At 36.3% G+C, this 19,300-nt stretch overlaps 3 protein-coding genes across 4 annotated transcripts; 1 reads left to right on the forward strand and 2 right to left on the reverse strand.

Moving 5' to 3' along the window:
- Positions 1–585: 585 nt before the first annotated feature.
- Positions 586–4,342, reverse strand: il21 (interleukin 21). Its single transcript, XM_077532816.1, has 6 exons — positions 4,220–4,342; positions 4,043–4,084; positions 2,116–2,229; positions 1,978–2,028; positions 1,806–1,886; positions 586–612 (listed from the first exon to the last, which is right to left on the reverse strand). Exons 1-6 carry the CDS (start codon positions 4,340–4,342, stop codon positions 586–588), a joined length of 438 nt encoding a protein of 145 aa, XP_077388942.1.
- A 7,672-nt stretch (positions 4,343–12,014) lies between these two features.
- Positions 12,015–13,811, reverse strand: cetn4 (centrin 4). Of its 2 annotated transcripts, none has more exons than XM_077531836.1 (5): positions 13,411–13,811; positions 13,167–13,322; positions 12,619–12,747; positions 12,410–12,547; positions 12,015–12,222 (listed from the first exon to the last, which is right to left on the reverse strand). In XM_077531836.1, the coding sequence occupies exons 1-5, from the start codon at positions 13,420–13,422 to the stop codon at positions 12,133–12,135; spliced, it is 525 nt and encodes a 174-aa protein (XP_077387962.1). In that variant the 5' UTR covers positions 13,423–13,811; the 3' UTR covers positions 12,015–12,132. The 2 variants fall into 2 exon arrangements, with proteins under 2 accessions (XP_077387962.1, XP_077387963.1); XM_077531837.1 differs by having other exon boundaries at positions 13,496–13,805.
- Positions 13,812–14,163: 352 nt separating this feature from the next.
- Positions 14,164–18,070, forward strand: bbs12 (Bardet-Biedl syndrome 12). The gene is made up of 2 exons (XM_077531776.1): positions 14,164–14,348; positions 15,364–18,070. The coding sequence occupies exon 2, from the start codon at positions 15,376–15,378 to the stop codon at positions 17,140–17,142; it is 1,767 nt and encodes a 588-aa protein (XP_077387902.1). The 5' UTR covers positions 14,164–14,348; positions 15,364–15,375; the 3' UTR covers positions 17,143–18,070.
- The last annotated feature ends 1,230 nt before the right edge of the window (positions 18,071–19,300 follow it).

The following is a 19,300-nucleotide window of genomic DNA, read 5'->3' on the forward strand; positions in this document are numbered from 1 at the left end:
ACTTGTTCTACTCATGTAATAGAGTGAGCCCTGCCGTGACCAGCAAAAATCTGCAAGTACTGGGCTTGCTTGACACAGCCCTATACAGGTTGAAATTGCTTGTAGATGCCACAAGATGGCAGTAAAGGATTACTTGTCTCTAAATGTCTGGTATTGTTGAAATTCTCATTTCAACTGTTCTTTGGTACCAAAAATACCACCAGATGGCGGCAATTCTGTCGAAATCGTGTTTTCAAACCTTTTTCGATACATGAAAGAATAATCACATTTGTATGCATGAATGTGCCATAAGTTAGTTTTTATTTTATATAAATAGTTCCATAAATGTCAAGAAAAAAATTATCTTTGCCGAGATGCCTTTATACATAGTATAAATCACATCTCACATTTAAATTAATGAAGCTTTTGACAATGAAGCAAACAAAATGCCAAGCCCAACAGAGGGCGATAAAGCAACTTTTTAAGAACCCATCTTTTCATAGTAAGAAATAAATAAATAAGTTAAATAAATAGGCCACAGCTTGTTTTGAAGTCTTCTCAGCAATAGTGTCTTCCTTTTTTTCTGGACTTGAACTTCTTTTCTGTTCAGTTGTTGCTCAGCCTGCTGATAGCCTAAAAGGAGATACAATATTTTTCATTACATTCACATTTTCACTAAAATGTCTTTTTTTCCCCCCACATGAATAGTACACAATTTCATGTACTGTACTAATCGCATTTACAAGCACATTAAGAATCGTGCTATTCATTTTAACATCATGAGGTGATAATAGAACCCGCTATACAAAAGTAAATGTGAGATGCAGGTATAATTTTTGTCCACTTGGGTTTGCCATCCTCACGTTCTGCATTGTAGTATCTTTGACTTAAAGTGCGTGTGCTTTGTGATTGTGGCTCAGGTTGCTGGTTGTTAATTGGCTAACCGTGAGCCAGTCTGTGCGTTGACATGCTCTTGTCTAAGCTTTGCAGTCACACTTTATTTTGTTCTTTAGGTGTAAATTAATCAGAAGATTTGGATATTCTCCGTCTTTTATGGAAGTTTGCTTCCATTGAGCCAATTTATTTCTCGACGGAGTGGTGCATGTGTCTGGCGTCTGCAGTACCATCGTCCTGCCTACCAGCAATTCAAATTTGTCCTCTGTAGTGGACCTTTTTAAACCTGAATATCTCCCACCCAGTGCATACGATTGAATTAACTCCTTTTGTGCTCCATAGAGGACATTCGGAGCTTTCCAATGATACCAAATGTGTAGGGGTCGGGCTTTGTTACCTTTGGTTGCATCATAAAAGAAAATGGCTTCCCTTAGTGCAAGCACTTTTAGGGAAGAGGAAAAGTAAGTGTATAACACATTTTATTGAACAAATTTAGGCTTTAAATGTTGTTAGCATGTTTTCTATTAGACGCTTAAGAACACATTAAAGTATTGTTTGAATTATTTTAACTGTATTTGAGCCTAGCATTTAAGTTTAAAAAAAAAAAAAGTCCTCTGTAGTGGACACATCATAGCTTAAAAATAAAAACTTTTTTTTTTTTTCTCAAAAATGCCTTTTGCAGTATTCCAGGTATGTACTTAACAAAGATTGGGGGATATTAAAATAAACATGATTGGACAATATTTTTTTTTACTGGTAGTTTTTTCCTAATGGAATTATTTCAGTTATTCGGTTAATCGTTTTAGTCTTACTCTTTTAACAGGTGTTCTGCAAAATGGACCATGACATAAAATAATAGGGCCAATATTAGGTCAAGCTGAACAGCAACATGAGAAAGAGACGGAACTTTTCGATAAAAGTCGATAATTTACCCTTTGAATGAGAGACTCCAGTCGGCTGACGAATTCCCGAGCAGTTGCCTTTGGATGCGAATCACACGTTTGGCAGGTGGACTAAAGGAAGCATTGAAGAAGACTTTTTCAACTTCAACAAATATGACAGACTTGTTTAATTAAAAATATAGGAGATAAATGTCTCCCTTACCACATCATTTCCAGATTTATTTCCAGATTTACAAAAGTCCAGACCTCTCTCCTGGAAGACAATTTATTCATTTACTTATTTTAATTAAATCGGTTGCATGACACCGCAACACTAACGACTTCAAACACCTCGACTTACGGTGATGTGATGCTTGAGGCTCCGGTAAAGTTTGACTTCCTTCATTTCCGTCACGTTGAACTGCACAAGCAAATTGTTCCGGAAGCATTGTAACGCTGACAGACAACAACACTCCTGGAAAAAACAACACAAAATCTTTCTCAACACACTCAGAAAATATGTATTTACTTAACTGTAGTTATTGTGCCCAAAAGAGACAGTCTGTTATTTTGATTTATTTATTTTTCTAATTTTCAGGGTTCCTTCAAAAACAAGCATTGAGATATTGTCCAATGGCTGCCCAGTAAAAAAAATAAAATAATGTATGCTAGATAGATGAGGGAGGTAAAATGTGTTATTTCCCATTTATGCTTCTGGTATGCCAGTGAAATTTGACATCTTAAAAAAAAAAAAAAAAAAAAAAAAAAAACATTTTAGTTTTAATCAGACAATTTTAGTGTAGCTCAAAAACAAACTCATCCAGGAGATATTGTCTGCTTGCTGCCAAATCTGAAGCATGTATACAAAAAAAGGTAGCTGATTCCAAATTATGAAAAAAAAATAAAAATAAAAATAAAAATAGGACTGACACTAAAAGTTAGAAAAGACAACAGAACGCAACAATTTTAGTTAGAAGTGGCCATTTCAAGGTAATTTGGGGCATTTCCAGGGGTTTGTTAGTAAATCTCAACGAGAGCACTTTTGATTACTCATCACATTTTGACCGAGCGAGAGAGAGCAAAATCGCGGAAGTGTGAAAAAGAAACAAAAAAAACAAAAAAAAAAAAACAGGAAGCGACTTGACGAGTGGTAGACGTCTGATGAGAAGGAACAAGTATTACAAGTTGTGTTTTAAACTTTTAAAATCGAGGTCAGCTGTACTTTTTGTGAAAGTTGCTATTTAGTTTGTAGAATAGTTGCATTAGTAAGCACAAAATAAAGAGGATTATTCACTTTCAGACAAAGAAAAGTATGACAATACAAATAGACAATTATTTATGCTGCGCTTTCTCCTGGTCAAATAAAAACTCAATAACATGGGAACACAAATAAAAATTATGTACATGCATACACACACAAAATAAAAATGAAATATGTTAGTACTCCAGTTTAAAGGCTTTTAAAAAAGGTCAAATGTATACAAATTAAAATGAAGATACATCTGTCACATTATTTTGAGGTATTTTAGTAAAATAGAAGTTAGATAAAAATAAGTCAGAATAAAAATATGTTAAAATAACTACCCGGTATATAAATAGATGCTTTATTTAACGTCAAGGGAAATTTACTAAAGTGCATTTGTACCATATTTTAACATTTTTAATTTTGCTCAAGTGAAGGTTAAATTAAGATACAATTACAATTATATATATATATATATATATATATATATATTTAAAAAAAAAAAAAAAAGACAGAGGAAGAGATGTTTCAATCTTATTGTGTTTTTGTCCTGGTCAAAGGTAAGTAAAAATAGTACATCTGAAAGTACCAAAATTCTATTTTGAATAATACCACAACTACTAATATTACTACTTGTAGTAAAAATTAAAATGAAAGTAAAATACAAACAGTTATACAAATATTTTTTTTTCTATAATATGTATTAATTTTACTAACGGTGCAAAAGCTCTAATTCAAAGAATGCACTTGCAAATGTGTTTGACAATTAAAAAATAAAAATAAATCACCACCACATATTTTACTGCATTGAAATTGATAAATTTTCATGATCAACTAATTTTAGGGCTGTAAAAGAATCCCGAAGTGTATACATTTCATTTTCATGGTTTAATTTGTTTTTACTTTCACGAGGTTGGTTGGAGACGTGAGTCATTAATTGAGGTTCTCCTACTCACCCAAGTGTGAACGTAACGCTGACTAACCGACCGCAACTATTAAATGCGGCCCAGACACAAAGATAATAACATACCGTAGTAACACTTACCTCAATATTCTGCGGCGGCGTGTTCACCAGCAGCTCTCTGCGCTGCAGGACACAAACAAGGTGTTAAGTATGCACGTGGAAAGCATCTTGTTGTTTTTTGTTTTTTTGTTTTTTTTAGATTAGTGAACGAACAATAACCCTTATAAACTGACCGTAAAACATAGAAGGCACGCATACCTGTAGCGAATCTTTCACGTCACCAAGTTGCTTTAAAACTTCAGCCAGTTTCCTCTCCTCCAGCGTCACGCCGCTGACGAAAGCAGCACAGCAAACTGTGAGAAGGCACAAAACAAGTTTCATGTTGATGTCCGAGTAAGCGGCAACAAACAGGTGGCAACAAGTTTGAAGTTTGTACGTTTTTCTGGAAGTGACGCTCGTCGTGTCGCTGGCCTTTTTTTATACACATCCCAGGGGACACAGGAAAACCACCCGTCGAGAGTTGGAACCCTGCAGAAACTCGGGTGACTAATGACTTTTTCTTTTCCACTGGCAGTCACACTGCCGTGTGGCGTCAAACGATGCGTGTGCGCGTTGCCGCCCGTAGGTTGCGAGCGGCGTTTTCGAGCGCGGCAGGAAGAGGCAGGGAGATACCACTTCCCATTCTCGCCGCGGTCGGTCGTAGCGATGCTGCCAACCACGCTATTATCACACACGTGATGATGATGACAACAGGAAAGATGTGTACAGAGAACTGTTTATGGTGGGGGAATACACTACAGACCCACCCGCAACACTAATAAATTCTCCCCAAAATTTTCTTTACAATATTATGTTCTATGCAGCCCCACTAGTGGAAACATGATATCCTGGTTAATATTGCATTTGTGGAATATGAGTTAAGTGGGGAAAAATCCAGCCGTTTCTATTAGGGATGTAACGATATCCCAATATCACGATACGATATTATCACGATATGAAGCTTACGGTACGACAATTATCACAATATTCTGGGGAGGATGGCGATATTTAAAAAAAGGTCACAATATTGTAAAAAAAAAAAAAAAAAAAAAGAGCTCATACTAAAAAAAGCACAATTTTGTGCTTTTGTACATAACAGTACAAATAAACTACCTTCAATCTCTAATACTTAATATTGAGGCACTTAATCGCTAACACAAGCCCACATTGAGTTCCTGCACATATTGATTTGCTTCAAAGCATTTTACAATCCCCTTAAATGACAATTAGCGTAGATTTTAAGCATAGAAGGGCCAAAACATACCTAATGAAAATTAAACTGCACTAAAAAAATAACCACCAGAGGGTGCTATAACTGCACAAATGGAAATCAACCTGACTTTTTTTAACAGATGTGTAGCTTTTAAATATCGTGAACACGACGACGACGATATTGTGGCAGTTTTAATATCACGATATCACGATGTTGCCGGTATCGTTACATCCCTAGTTTCTATCAATCTCAGGGGGAAGCCATTTTGCCATTTACTGTTGATTGAAAATTACATCTCAGTTGCACCCGAATAAGTTAGCAGAACTAAAAAATAAAAAATAAAAAAGTGAGGTATTTTATACATACTTACTTAGAAGCTTTATGTTATAGCAACTCAATTATTCTCAGTTACTATATGGGATGTACTAAATGTATGGGAACATACAGGACTGTCTCAGAAAATTTGAATATTGTGATAAAGTTGTCATACATTTTGGATTCTGGATGAAATATTGCAAACCTTTTATTATTTGAATATTGCTGATTATGGCTTACAGCTTAAGAAAACTCAAGTATCCTATCTCAAAATATTAGAATATTTCCTCTGACCAAGTAAAAACAATGCCATAATCAGCAATATTAAAACAATAAAAGGCTCGCAATATTTCAGTTGATTTGTAATGAATCCAGAATATATGGCATTTTTGCTTATTTAATTGCATTACAGAAAATAAAGGACTTCACAATATTCTAATTTTCTGAGACAGTCCTGTAAGTCCAAACAATACGTAGCCTACACAATATCCTCACAAGGGTCGCAGGAATGCTGGAGCCTATCCCAGCTGTCTTTGGAAAGTAGGCAGGCTACACCCTGAATTGGTTGCCGGCCAATTGCAGGTTACAGACAACAACAGACAAACAACCTGGGGACAATTCAGTGTGTTCAATTAACCTACCATGCATATTTTTCGGAATGTGGGAGGAAAGTCATGCAAGAACGTGGAGAACGTATAACCTCCACCCAAGAAGGTCGAAGCCCGGATTCGATCTCACAACCTCTGCACTGGGAGACAGACGTGCTAACCAGTCGGCCACCATGTCACCTGCTATGGGGATGAATCTGATTAAAGTCAAAATTTTTGAATTTCAAAAACCAAGATTAAAATTAATTTTTATCCCTACCATTAAAATACTTTTTAAAAATGTTATAACATTTTATATTTTTTCTTCTAACAATTGTGAATTTATTGTCCTAACATTACAACTTTTTATCCCGACAAAATGTGCATTGTGACAATTGCAACTTTTGTTCTTGAAACATACAACTCTAGTAATGTTACAACTTTTTTCACCTAAAATACAGATATGAATTTATCTTTACATTCCCGACAATGTATGTCTTTGTTCTTGTCATGATTTTTTTTTTTATTGGGGAAAAAAATACAGGGCTTTATCCAGGTTGTATACCTTTTCTTCTAAAACAAACAAACAAAAACAAATATCAGTCCCTTTATATAGTGTAGGTATGCCATTTTTTTTTTTATGATAGTAATTTATTACAATTTATTTTGTGGCCTCCAAGCTCCTGCTGTGGGACTAAGTTTGACAAACACTGCAAAAATAAAAATTAAAAAAAAAATCAAACAGGTGAGCTGTGCATGAATGTAGGCCAGGAAAATTCTTATGAAAGTGGCGTTTTCTGTGATGCGCAGGCGAAGGAAAGGGACTCCAGAGCATTTGAGAGTTACTCCCACTCGCTTCCTCCCCTTGGTGCTGACTAAGCGAGAATGCACTTCAGAGGGGTTTTCGCTTTCTCTTTTCGCAGTACTGTATCTCTCTCTCGCTCTCTCGCTCGCTCGCTTCCTTTCATTCTTCCCTCTCTGCCCGGTGACGTTCACACGGGCTCGTCCTCTCAATTTCCATGTGACAGTGACAATATTCAATTGTTTCATCTTTTATGGTGATTAATCTAACTTTTCTATTTTACCCCAAGTCCGACCTATCCAGTATATCAGGTTTAACGTAATGCATGCAGCCATTGTATTTATTTATATGGTCTCTATATGATTTGAATTTGAATTGACTTTGCTTTTGAAGGAAAACACTAGCAATATGGCCAAGCTTCCTTCCTGGTTACACAACAGTGAAGAGACTTAAAATGGTAAATACCACCAGTGAAACAAATTTACTTATAATTAGGCCTTGACCAATTAATCGCCAGCCGATTTGATTGGCTGATATTAGCTCCTTGAAAAATGTCCAAATAATTGGATTTTTTTTTTTTGTCAGCTTTTTTTTCCTTTTATACACTTTACAAGATAAGAAACCAACCAAAAATAAAATAAATCATATTTTTCTCCCTTGTGGTTAAATACGGACAGGACAGCGTAAAACAGTCAAAAGTTCTGCCTTTAATTCCTATGTTTATTGTTGCTACAGCGTCCAAGAGTGACCCAAATAAAGTCGTTATTGCATTGTTTTTTGTTTTGTTTTGTTTTTTTCAATCAGACGATTAATTGTTTATCAGAATTATATTCTGCCAAATATTGGAATTGGCATCGACTATAAAAAAAAAAAAAAAAAAATCCACATTGAGAATGCTTTTGAACACACTGAGCATGGCACTTAAAGGGGAAGTCAACTCAAAACTTTTATTCAGAATAACATGGTGTAAGTGCACCCACTCGTCAAAAAACAACATTCTCATAAATATTGTGTTTGCAGAATGAGTTACGTGGCAAAATCCTTTCAGGGGGCGGCCATGTTGCCACATGCAGTCGACTGAAAATGACAACAACCAATCACCAATGTAAAAACAGCCAATCACGGCTCAGCTTGTGAATGTCACATGACCAAACTCAGAAACAGGTGAGCTGCACTGTAAACCCAAACATTCAAAATAATCAAATAGATTAAGTATACAATACTCAAACTTTTACAAAAACTAGTACTAACTTAACTTTTTGAAGTTGGTGTAACTTTGTATGCTTTTATGAGTGATTTGTACTAATAATTTTCTAGTGAAGCTTACAATTTTTGACTGATAATATTACAACTTTTTTTCTCTAAAATAATGAATTTGGAAGAAACAGCAACTTCATCTAACAAATTACGTTTTCTCAAAAAAATAAAAAATAAATTGTAACAATTTGTAATGAACACGACTATTCTCATAAAACTCATAACTTTTTCTCTAAATTGATATTCCCTTTGCAAAAATAAATACATTAATAAATAAATGAATAAAAATCATTCATTTGCCATGTTTTTTTAATTGGCATTAGGAATGAGTTGATGAGGGGTGCCTTGGGAAAATATCTCCCCTTTTGGGGTGTCTGGACCCAAAATGTTTTAGAACCCCCTTTTTAATAATAAAAAAAAACAAAACGCTAAAATATGATATAGAAATAACGAACTGACTAAAGAAATGTTTGTGCATGTGTGGAGAAATAAAGCAATTTGATTTGGATGTACAGATGCTTAATATTGGCTAAGTATTCTGACTACTAAACTTTAACTTTTGTCTAAGTAGAACTCCTTATATTCACGTCAACATAGTTCCTTGACACCAAAGTAGTCATTATATTACTCAAAGATGTGAGTTTTTGGTGAATAACGTAGAATAGGATTTGTAGTAAACCATTTTTGGACCAAAGGGGAGTGACATTGGATTCGGTGTGAACGCCTTTTTATTTTATTTATTTATTTATTTATTTATTTATTTATTTTTTTTATTGTTTGTTTGTTTGTTACATACATGCCAAGGCTGCACTATGGCATCAACTATAAAAAAAAAAAAATATTACAAAAATTTGCGATGAGAATTTTGTGGCCTTTAAATGTCATTACAAGTTTGTTGTTTTCAAGTGGAAAGTGATGGCGTACGTGAGGAGAAAACGCAGCGAAATGCGCGCGTGGTGTCGAGGTTGCGTTTTGGGCTGGTGACGAAGCCACTTGTCATTTGTGGTCAACTCGTGTGTGTGAAACGCCGTGCAGTCTCACAAGACACCTGAGAGGTGAAACTCATCAGCGGGTTGTTGGGTGTGGGGGGACTGGGGGGATTTTCACCATCAAAAGTTTGATGTATTTATGTGGACTGGGACCAAGTGTACACATGGGCTGCATATTTATCCATCATTCAATTTTCTATAGTGCTTAAGCTTAATCATCACTCAAGCCATCTTTCCCAATTGAAATGAAAGGAAATATTATTCATCTATAATAATGTATTAAAAGATACAGTCATGGCATAAGAGTATGTCAAGAATTCAATCATTTGTTGACACATTTTTTGCTTCAGTTTGGTGACATTGTGCTTCTCCTTCTCGTGCGCACGCCTTGCCCACCTGGCGGCAGTATAATGCAAAGTCACACATGAAGAGTTCTCACGATCCAAATCGGTAAGCTACAATATTAGTCATTTTTCACAAAGGATAAAAAATAATAATTTGCTTCTGAGTGTTGATGGCTGTATTGTGTGTCTATTTTGAACATTACATCTACCGTTTATGTTCAAATATGTCACTTAGATTAACTAACTGAAAAGCTTTGAAGTTGTTTTCAAGAAATGTTTCATTCTCTTTGTTTTGTTTGACAGTAAGGCAAGGCAGTTTATATGGGCTTCACATAATTAAAAGCACATTATTTAAAAGAAGTCAAATGTCTCTGAAACACGAGTTTTTATTTCACCCCAAATAAAGCTAAGCTGTTCAAGTAGGCTTTTCCTGCCCTTACAGCACAAGCCTTGTTCTGCAGTTTCCAAAGCGTCAGAAAAGAAACAAAGTACAACCTCATTCTCATTCATTTTTTAAGGTCGTATCACCATGTCCTGTTTTATTTATTTATTTTATTCAAAGACTGCCATTTTGTCGATCCATCGAGTCACCCCGGTGTCTTCCCTTTCACATGATGATGTCATCTGTGGCGCCGAGACCCAATAAGGTCGAATGACGAGCCGTTTTCGGTGAAAAGTCATCTTATTGTAAATGTACAGGAAGCAGGTAACGGAGGGCGGGGGTGGGGGATGGCCGCCTCGCCTCAGGAATAACAACAGCACATTGTTTACATACACCGTCTTGAGTCATTTGAAAACTGATGCTTTTGTGTCACGCTTCTCAACGGAATGAGTTGAAGTATTATTTCATTTAGGGAATTAGCAGTCTTTTGTTTGAGAAGTAATTGTCCGTTTTCAATTGTGATGAATTTGTAGGTTGTGCTTCATGATTCAAATTTAAATTTATTCAGGAAAAGTCATTTTCCCCGTATTTGAACTGTTTGTTTAATTGATTTAACTAAGTTGTAATATCAACACAATTTTTAAAACTTGCTTTAACATTTTAATATATCAATCAACAATATTTTTTTTTTGTTACATGTGTACTTGAAATATTTTTTATTCAATAGATTATGAATGTTTTTCTTTTTGATTTTTTTTAAAACTAAACTATTATTTAGAGCATATCAACTGGTATAGAACTATCGAATTATATTAGACATATACTTTTGTTTTACATATTTTAAATAATTGTTGAATAATTCTCTTTCCAATGTACTTAGATTATTTTCTGTTTCAAATATTTTCATTTATTAAATTATAGATGTTTTAGTTCTTTTTAGCATAATGTAAATAAGGAGCAATGTACAAATTTTTAATGTTAAGACATAATGCTGTAAATAAATATTTAAATGTCTATAAAAAGATCACCAGTTAACATTCATATTTGGTTAATTATCCTACTACCGGTAGTTTAAAATAAGTTCACCAACAAAAAAAATAAATCAAAAAAAAAAATCTATTATTAATAATTACCTAAAGAGTGAAGTTTTATTAATGTTATCTATTTCACAAACCTAATACTGCAATGCCACATGCAACATGTTAACCTTTTCCCCCTCACACATTAAATCTTTGCTCCTATATAACACAAAATAATGTTAAACACAGGTTGACTACAGAGTAGAAAAAAGTACAGAAGCTACACAATGATGGTGTGTTTAGGTATCAATCTGTGTATTTAAAAAAAATAAAATAAAAAATCTGATGTAGGTAACATACCTGACTGCAGTGACTCTGGTTGTTGAAGGCACAAGATAACAATTAGCGTCCCTCATTTATGGGGGGCTTAGGGTGAAAAGAGGTTGGCCACTTTTTGTATTACAGTTAATATTAATGACATGTCTTATTACCGGCAAGTAAAGGGTTGTTTTGGAAAGGGTGGTTTAATGGCAGAACAACAGTGGGAGGACTTCCAGCAAAGGCAACTAAACCGCAGCAGGAGGGGAACAACGCAGCAAGCTGTTAAAAGGCCACGTGCTTGATAAAAAAGTATGTTGGATGGGAAAAATCGGAAACACAAAAACTCTTGTACAATTACGACTTAAACTCAAAATGTGCAGTTACAAACATTTTAAGACGCTTATTTGGCAAAATCTAACTAATTTGGTGACTTTTGTTTGACCCATTGAGCAAACAATCACATTGTGTTGAGGGAATGACAGAAAAATTAATGTTGAACTTGCATATATTTTGAACAGTTTTATTTTCCACCTTCACAGTGGAAGGAATCCTTTATTTAAAAAAGAAAAAAAAAAGCCGCCATACGGCTCGGAAAAGCAACGTCACAACAGTTTCCTGTTTGTTACGACAAGGTTTGGGCAGAAAGTCGACTTGGTCAGCATTTTTCCCCCGATAGGGTGACAAACATCGTTTTTTTTGTGTTCATGAAGCGAGAGCAACTTTCACCAAATGACTCATCTTTTATCTACTTTTTCTGGCTTGACAAACAATAGTCATACACCGACTACGGTCAAAATGTTTAATTTCTATGTAGGAAAGATATTTACAGACCAAGTGGAAAGACAAAAAACAGGCTGTGTACATTTAAAAACGACAACAAAGAAAAAACATTTGACAAGTTCCTCAGTAAAGGTTTGTTTTCTTCATTATCCGCAAGAACTCCTGCTCGTTGACTTCACCGTCGCCGTCTCGGTCGGCCTCGTCGATCATCTCCTGCAAGGCCACAAATGCACTTAGTGCCCTCGTTTTAGAATGGATTAGTTCGAGCAATTCTGAAAAATATTCTGACAAATATCAGAATCAGCATCATAAATAACTGCCGCAAGTAGTGATCGCATTTAATTATGACACGTATTATGAGGAAAAAGGCCACAATTGTGGTTAAGAGTGAACTCCGTACCTGCAGTTCCTCATCGGTGAGGTTCTCTCCCAGCTCCTTGGCCACTCTCTTCAGATTCTTGAAGGAGATCTTCCCTGTGCAGTCGTCATCAAACAGTCGGAAAGCCTTCATGATCTCCTCTCTGGAGTCCTTCTCACTCTGGTGGAAACCATTTCATATATTTGCAATTAACGTAGCAAACAACTTGGACCTGCGGGTACCGGACGCACCATTTTCATCGTCATCATGCTGAGAAAGTCGCTGTAGTCGATGGTTCCAGAACCTTCTTTGTCGATGTCAGCGATCATCTTCTTGATTTCTTCCTTCTTGGGTTCGAAGCCAAGTGCTCTCATAGCAACCTGTCAACCACCACCCCCACCAACAGATGAAATATTATGGAAAATCTCACACCAGGATTCTCATGAATAAAATTCTCTTTATAATACGCTGAGTTGGGTTGAGACACGGAAAGAGGATAGCAAAGTTAGTCTAGTTTTTTAAAATATATATTTTAAGTATGGATGCCCTGTGGCGCCACACTGCCTTTTGAAGGTCAGTTTTGGTATGACAACAAAAACATTGTTAAATTTGTGGTGCGCTGGTAATCTCAAGCACACCACACCCCCATTAAGAATTACCATGTTGATTATTTTGTTCTTTCATAACGTGTGGTGTCTCACATTTCGATGTTAACCTACTTGAGTAGTGTACTAGTGTTTAAAGAATTGTCAGTTCAAGCACTTTACAGTGTGCATTATGTAAAGCAAAAATGAATAACCTTGAGCTCTTTGACGTCAATCTTGCCAGTGCCATCAGAGTCAAAGAGGTCGAAAGCCTCCTTGATTTCCTGCTTCTGCTCCTCACTCAGCTCGATTTTCGAACTGGCTTTCTTCTTCTGGCTCGTGGACGGAGTGGTTTTTCTGTAAGCCGTCGCCTGAAAACATAAACAAAACATATGCAGTTGATAAACGATGACGGTACTTTGTGCGTAACCTCCATTTTGACGTCCACGTGCTACTCACCAAAGCACGCATTAACACACACAAAAAAACAATGTTTTTGATAAAGTGAGTAATGAATATAAAACCCCTGTACACAAATATATACCATTAAGATGGATTTGCCAGCAGAGATGTAGTGAACGAACGATCTACAAACAGAAGAAATCCCGGAAGTAATCGGACACGTTCGTTTTTGCCGCTCACGACTCCTTTTCGATTCTTCTTTTGCTTCTTTTATCAGGAACAAACTGGTAGTCCCGGTGACACTTTCTTGGTCCAAAGTCCAAACGATAGTAACGCAAATGGAGATCAGCTACTGACGTCTTTTTACAACGGTCGTCAAGGGAAAGCAGCTTGGTTTGTTGACTTCTCTTTACCAACGTTTCAACAAGTGCTAATTTCTTTTTTTGCTTACGCGAGAACCAATGAGAAACGTTTTTTGGCCAGACGTCGGTTTATCAGCCAATTACAAAAAGAAGTGGGCGGGATGTAATGTTATCCACCAATTGTTGAGGTCCCTCCTTTGTTTCCTTAGTAACCAAGTAAACGACGCATGCGCAGTCGTGGCAGGTATCCCACCAAATGGCAAAAACATGATTATTATCGTTGTTTTTTTTAAATTATTAGTATTACTACGGGCCCTCAGAGTTACGCTTTGTGTTTAAAACGTTTCGCAAATGTCAGCCATGTGCTGACATGACGGTTGAACAAGTTAAGTCGATTTGCAAAAGTGAGTGATACACACCGTTGTACAGCAGGTGGCAGTAGGCACCTGAACATTGCTTGTCATCCCCCAGTAATTGGAAGAAGAAGATGTAGTATGCGTGATGTAACGTGGTCAACCAATCGTTGTGGACCATTCCTGTTCCCGTAGCAACGAAGTAAACTGCGCACGCGCAGTCGCTACCAGAGCGTGGAAGCCAGTCAATGGAAGGGAAAACATACAACCCCGAAATAAGGTACTGTCATCTTTAATAATTGACATTTTTTTTCAAGGTTTTATGTGGCCTATATCCCGTGGCTTGTTTTGCCCTTCGCACGGTTAATTGTGGACAACTTTGATAGTCAAAAAAATTGCTGTAATTCTTCAAAATAGTGTGTTAGCCTAGCTTGTGCCATCATCCTCATAAATTCAACGTAAAATTGTCGGTAAAGCCAGTAAAGTTGATGTTTATATTTCCACTATACAGTATATTTTATTCCACGAAGAGACTACATCCGTTATAAATGTTGTAATGATATATAATTTACTGTATAGTGTGTTCCAAAGTAGTTTTTAGGTCCACATAAGTTTTATAAGTTTGGGCTTTATTTTACTGAACATGGACTGCTAAAGTGTGTCTTTTTTTTTTTTTTTTTTTTTTTTTTTACAGTATGATAGAGAGCTTTTGCTCTTTAGTATAATCAACAAAGATGTTTGTTGTTCTAAGTGAAACTATAAATAAATTAGGGTTACGGTGAAAGGGGGGGGGGGGGGGGGCTTGTCATGTTAGTGGTAGGTCTTAATTTTACAAAACTAATGTTTTGTGTTTTTGAGAAAAAAAAATCCCCTGAGGTTAAAAAAAAAAACCCAAATTGTATATTTTCATGATTATAAGTCGTAACTATGCGAATTAAGTCATAAGAAATTTCTTTATATTTAAAAAAATGTATATTTTAAATAAAAGAAACATTAAAACATAAAAACATTAGCAGATTAAAATATGTTAGAGAAACAGTCATATTTGAGAAACAGTAGTATGGTCAAGATTGCAACTTGCAATCTGATGAGAACATGTTTTGACAATTCGGTTTAGATTAGAACACGATATGAAATTAATACAAAAAATAATGGAAATCTTGAATATACCCACCTTCATTCATGTAAAATCATGGCTTTAATCTCATGTTGTTATTTCATTAATATTTTGTTAATGTTTTATTTCCTAATACTCAGAAGAAACTAAATCTCTAATGTGTCATTTAATTTTTCAGACCTTAGTAGTAATGCTGGGAAGCACAATAATAAATCAGCAACACCACACGGGACTGCAAAAACTGTCTGCACTAGCCGCTGTTGCACACTCAACGTTGGGACCCCATAAAAATTACAAGTTCATCCAGGATGAAGCTACCGGGGAGTCGACTCTGGTCAGTTCATGTTTGCGCATACTGGACAACTTGGACCTGACCACATGCGCTGTCGGCCAGCTGGTGCACGAGACTGTTCGGGCGCACCATGAGGTTTATCGCACGGGGTCCGGATGCCTGCTGTTTTTTGCCGGAGTGTGGAGTCGGGCAGCATTATTGTGCTTGCAGCAAGGAATACCGACGTCTCATGTCGTTGCCGCCATGACAGAGGGGTTGGACTTGTGCATAGATGTTTGCAAGCAAAGCAGCGTTTCATTCGATGCTCTTCTTGTATCGACACAGAAACGAGTCACGGAGGCCACACCAGACTCTGAAGTCAGCAAAGGAAAAAGACGAGTAAAGCTAAGTCGCCATTTTTGCAACACCGAGCCTGAAAGTATTTCAGTTCTGGATCCTCGTCTTCCTGACGTCGCACACCTGGCAAATGGACTGAGCCACGGTTGCAACGACACAATGCATTTAGTCATCCAAGCCAGTCGTATACAATCTAAAGACATCCAGAGTTCCATGTTTGATGTGACTAAAGTGACCACTTGCATGCTGCCAGGCTTCCCGGAGGATCACGCGCACGTTAGTCCGGGCTGCATCGTTCTCCTCAGTGCAGACCAGACTTCTGTGGCGCATCACCTCAAGAACAAACCCTTGAACATCGTTGTTATCGGTGGAGATTTATCACACACCTATCGCCATCTCGGCTTTAACAGGCCTGCGGGCATCCAATATGTCAGCAACCACTCGAATCTGTCCGATGTGAGCAAAGAGGAAGAGTGGCTGGGGAAGGTTCTGGCACTCATGTCGAACCTAGAAGTGGACTTGGTGCTTGTTAGCGGGCTTGTAAGCAAGGATGTGATTCAACTCTGTTCTCAGCACCGTATACTCATCATTGGAAAAGTTAAAGTGTCCATTTTAAAGGAGATGGCTTTTGCAACTGGAGCGGTTTTGGTGACATACGCCACGCAGTTGAATAAACACTGCGTTGGCAAGGGTATCCAGGTCAGCATATGGAGGGAGATCCCAAGCCACGTGGGGACTTCGTTAACCGCCGTCAACCTTTACACCGTTGGGAGCACCCAGTTGGTCACGGTCGTCATCACCAGCCCATTACACGGGAAGCTGCAGACGCTGGAGGACCACTTTTGGGCTTGTGCTTACCGCCTACACCACGCCCTGAAAGACAAAGCAGTGTTACCTGGCGCTGGTGTCACAGAGTTGTTTTGTATTCATCGTCTGGTGAAGAACGCGCAAGCGGAGAATCCCAGAGGTGGGACTAGTGGTTCTAACCCTTACCTTGGTATTGTCTTGCACCTCCTGACAGACAGTTTTATGGATTACCTATCTGCCGTGATGGCTAACTCCAATGGGATTTCACAAGTCAAAGCCAGGACTGTGGTAAACCAGAATCTACAAGATGTTAATAGCGTATCTGCAGAGTTCTCACAACTTGTCTTAGACTCCGACGAGGACGTTCGCTCGTCCAAAGTCTTTGACAATCTTAGCGTCAAGCAGGAGTCATGGCGGAAGGCCTTGGATCTGGTTTTGCTTGTCTTACAGACGGACGCTGAGATCATTACTGGTGTGGATGAAAGCAAGCAAGGCAATCAGGCAGGTCTGATGTTTTTATGATCATCTCACTTTTTAATGTAAACTCACTTTTTAATGTAAACTGGAAAATGGCAGATTGGGTGTGTTTGTATAAGATTAGTGGTTCCCACACTGGGGCACCCAGAAAAAAAAAAGAAAAAGAAAATTAAAGACAAAACCTCTACAATTTCACAGGCTGCTATTTAATTGCTACAATATATAGGGTGTGCATCTGGTAGTTATGTTCAATTAGAGTTAAGATTAGGGGTTCCTTGGAAATATTTCTAACCTCAAATGTGTCAACCCCTGTGTTAAGTGGAGCAAATCTTCATCAAAGTTAATCTAAAATATTACTACCATTGTTTACCACATGGGGGAGACAGATGGCTAATTGTTGTAAGTTGCAAGTTGTTCTGAACTGAAAATGATTGTTGATTAGCAAACATTATTACATCCAGAGTCCTAGTCAGATAATTCCATCCATCCATCCATGTATACTTCTATGGGAGCTGGAACCTATCCCAGCTGACAATGGCACATCCTGGTCTTGTTGTCAAGTAGTAACACCTGTGAGCAATTTAGTGTTAATTTAAGCATGAGTTTCTGGAATGTTGGAGGAAGCCACAGTATGTTTAGAAATCCATGTGAGCAGTGGAAGAACATGCAGATTCCACACAGAAATCTTTTCCTTTCCTTTTTTTCCTTTTATTATTTTTTGAACATATAAACAGATGAACAGCAGAGATAAAACAAAAAACAACAACAATCAAAATAGAAGAAAATCCCAATAACATAATCATTCAATTAATCATAACTTACATGTTCAAAAGGGAGTAGGAAGAAGTTAAAAACTTATCTAGTCCTACCCCTTTTACTAAATATATTTAAACTTATTTCATTATTAATACAATTTTAATTTACTAATTATTAAAAAATAATAATAAAATAATAAATGATATATATAACCCAAGTTATATATATATATATATATATATATATATATATATATATATATACACACAAGTGCACTTAACATATTCACATTTACCAAAAACATATATACATAAATTTACTAAACATATACCATAATACCTATCCAGATCACTTACACATACTCACATGTACATTTTTCATATACTGGTCTGACATAGATAATTTTTTTGAACTTTACTTTTAAACATTTTTTTAAACTCCAGCATTGAGTCACAATTTTTCAGAGCAATTTCCAGATGATTCCACAGATCAACACCTTTTACAGATACACACCTTTGCTTAATATTTGTTCTTGTTTTGGGTTTTTTGTACACACTTGTACCCCTTATATCATAAGGACTGTGTCTAATTTCAAATAACTTCTGAGTACTGTGGCAGAGTAAATTGTTATAAACTTTATACATTATTTGTGCTATTTTAAAATCCACCAAGTCATAAAATTTCATCGCATTTAATTTAATAAATAGTGGATGTGTTGGCTCTGTATACTTTGATCCATTAATAATTCTTATAGCTTTCTTTTGCAATTTGAAAACGGTGTTAGTATTTGTTTTATATGCCATTCCCCATAATTCCACACAATAGGTCAAATATGGTAATAATAATGAACTATATAATATATATAATGATTTCATGTTTAAAACATCCTTACTTTTATAGAGTATCCCTATGATTTTTGACATTTTCCTTTTAACAGTTTCTATGTGTGGCTTCCAACATAATTTATCATCGATAATAACTCCAAGGAATTTATTTTCATTCACCCTTTCTATTTCAATTGAATTCACCATAATTTTGACTTGATGAGTGATTTGTCTAGTGCCAAAAACTATGAACTTGGTTTTATTTAAATTCAATGATAATTTATTTACATCAAACCATTTTTTTTAATATATTCAATTCATACTCCACAGTAGTCAGAAGCTGCTTCAGGTTTTCTCCTGAACAATAGAAAGTTGTATCATCAGCAAATAAGACACTTTTCAATGTTTTTGAGACACAGCAAATATCATTTATATACAGTATAAATAATTTAGGGCCGAGCACAGACCCTTGGGGAACTCCATGAGTGATCTTCATGTGTTCTGATTGTACATTATTAAACTGCACATACTGATATCTATTTTCCAAATAACTTTTCATCCACTTATAAGCTAAACCTCTTATTCCATATTTCTTTAATTTATTCATTAATATAGAATGATCT

The sequence above is a fragment of the Festucalex cinctus genome, chromosome 9 (assembly GCF_051991245.1).
Source record: "Festucalex cinctus isolate MCC-2025b chromosome 9, RoL_Fcin_1.0, whole genome shotgun sequence".
Taxonomy (NCBI): Eukaryota; Metazoa; Chordata; class Actinopteri; order Syngnathiformes; family Syngnathidae; genus Festucalex; species Festucalex cinctus.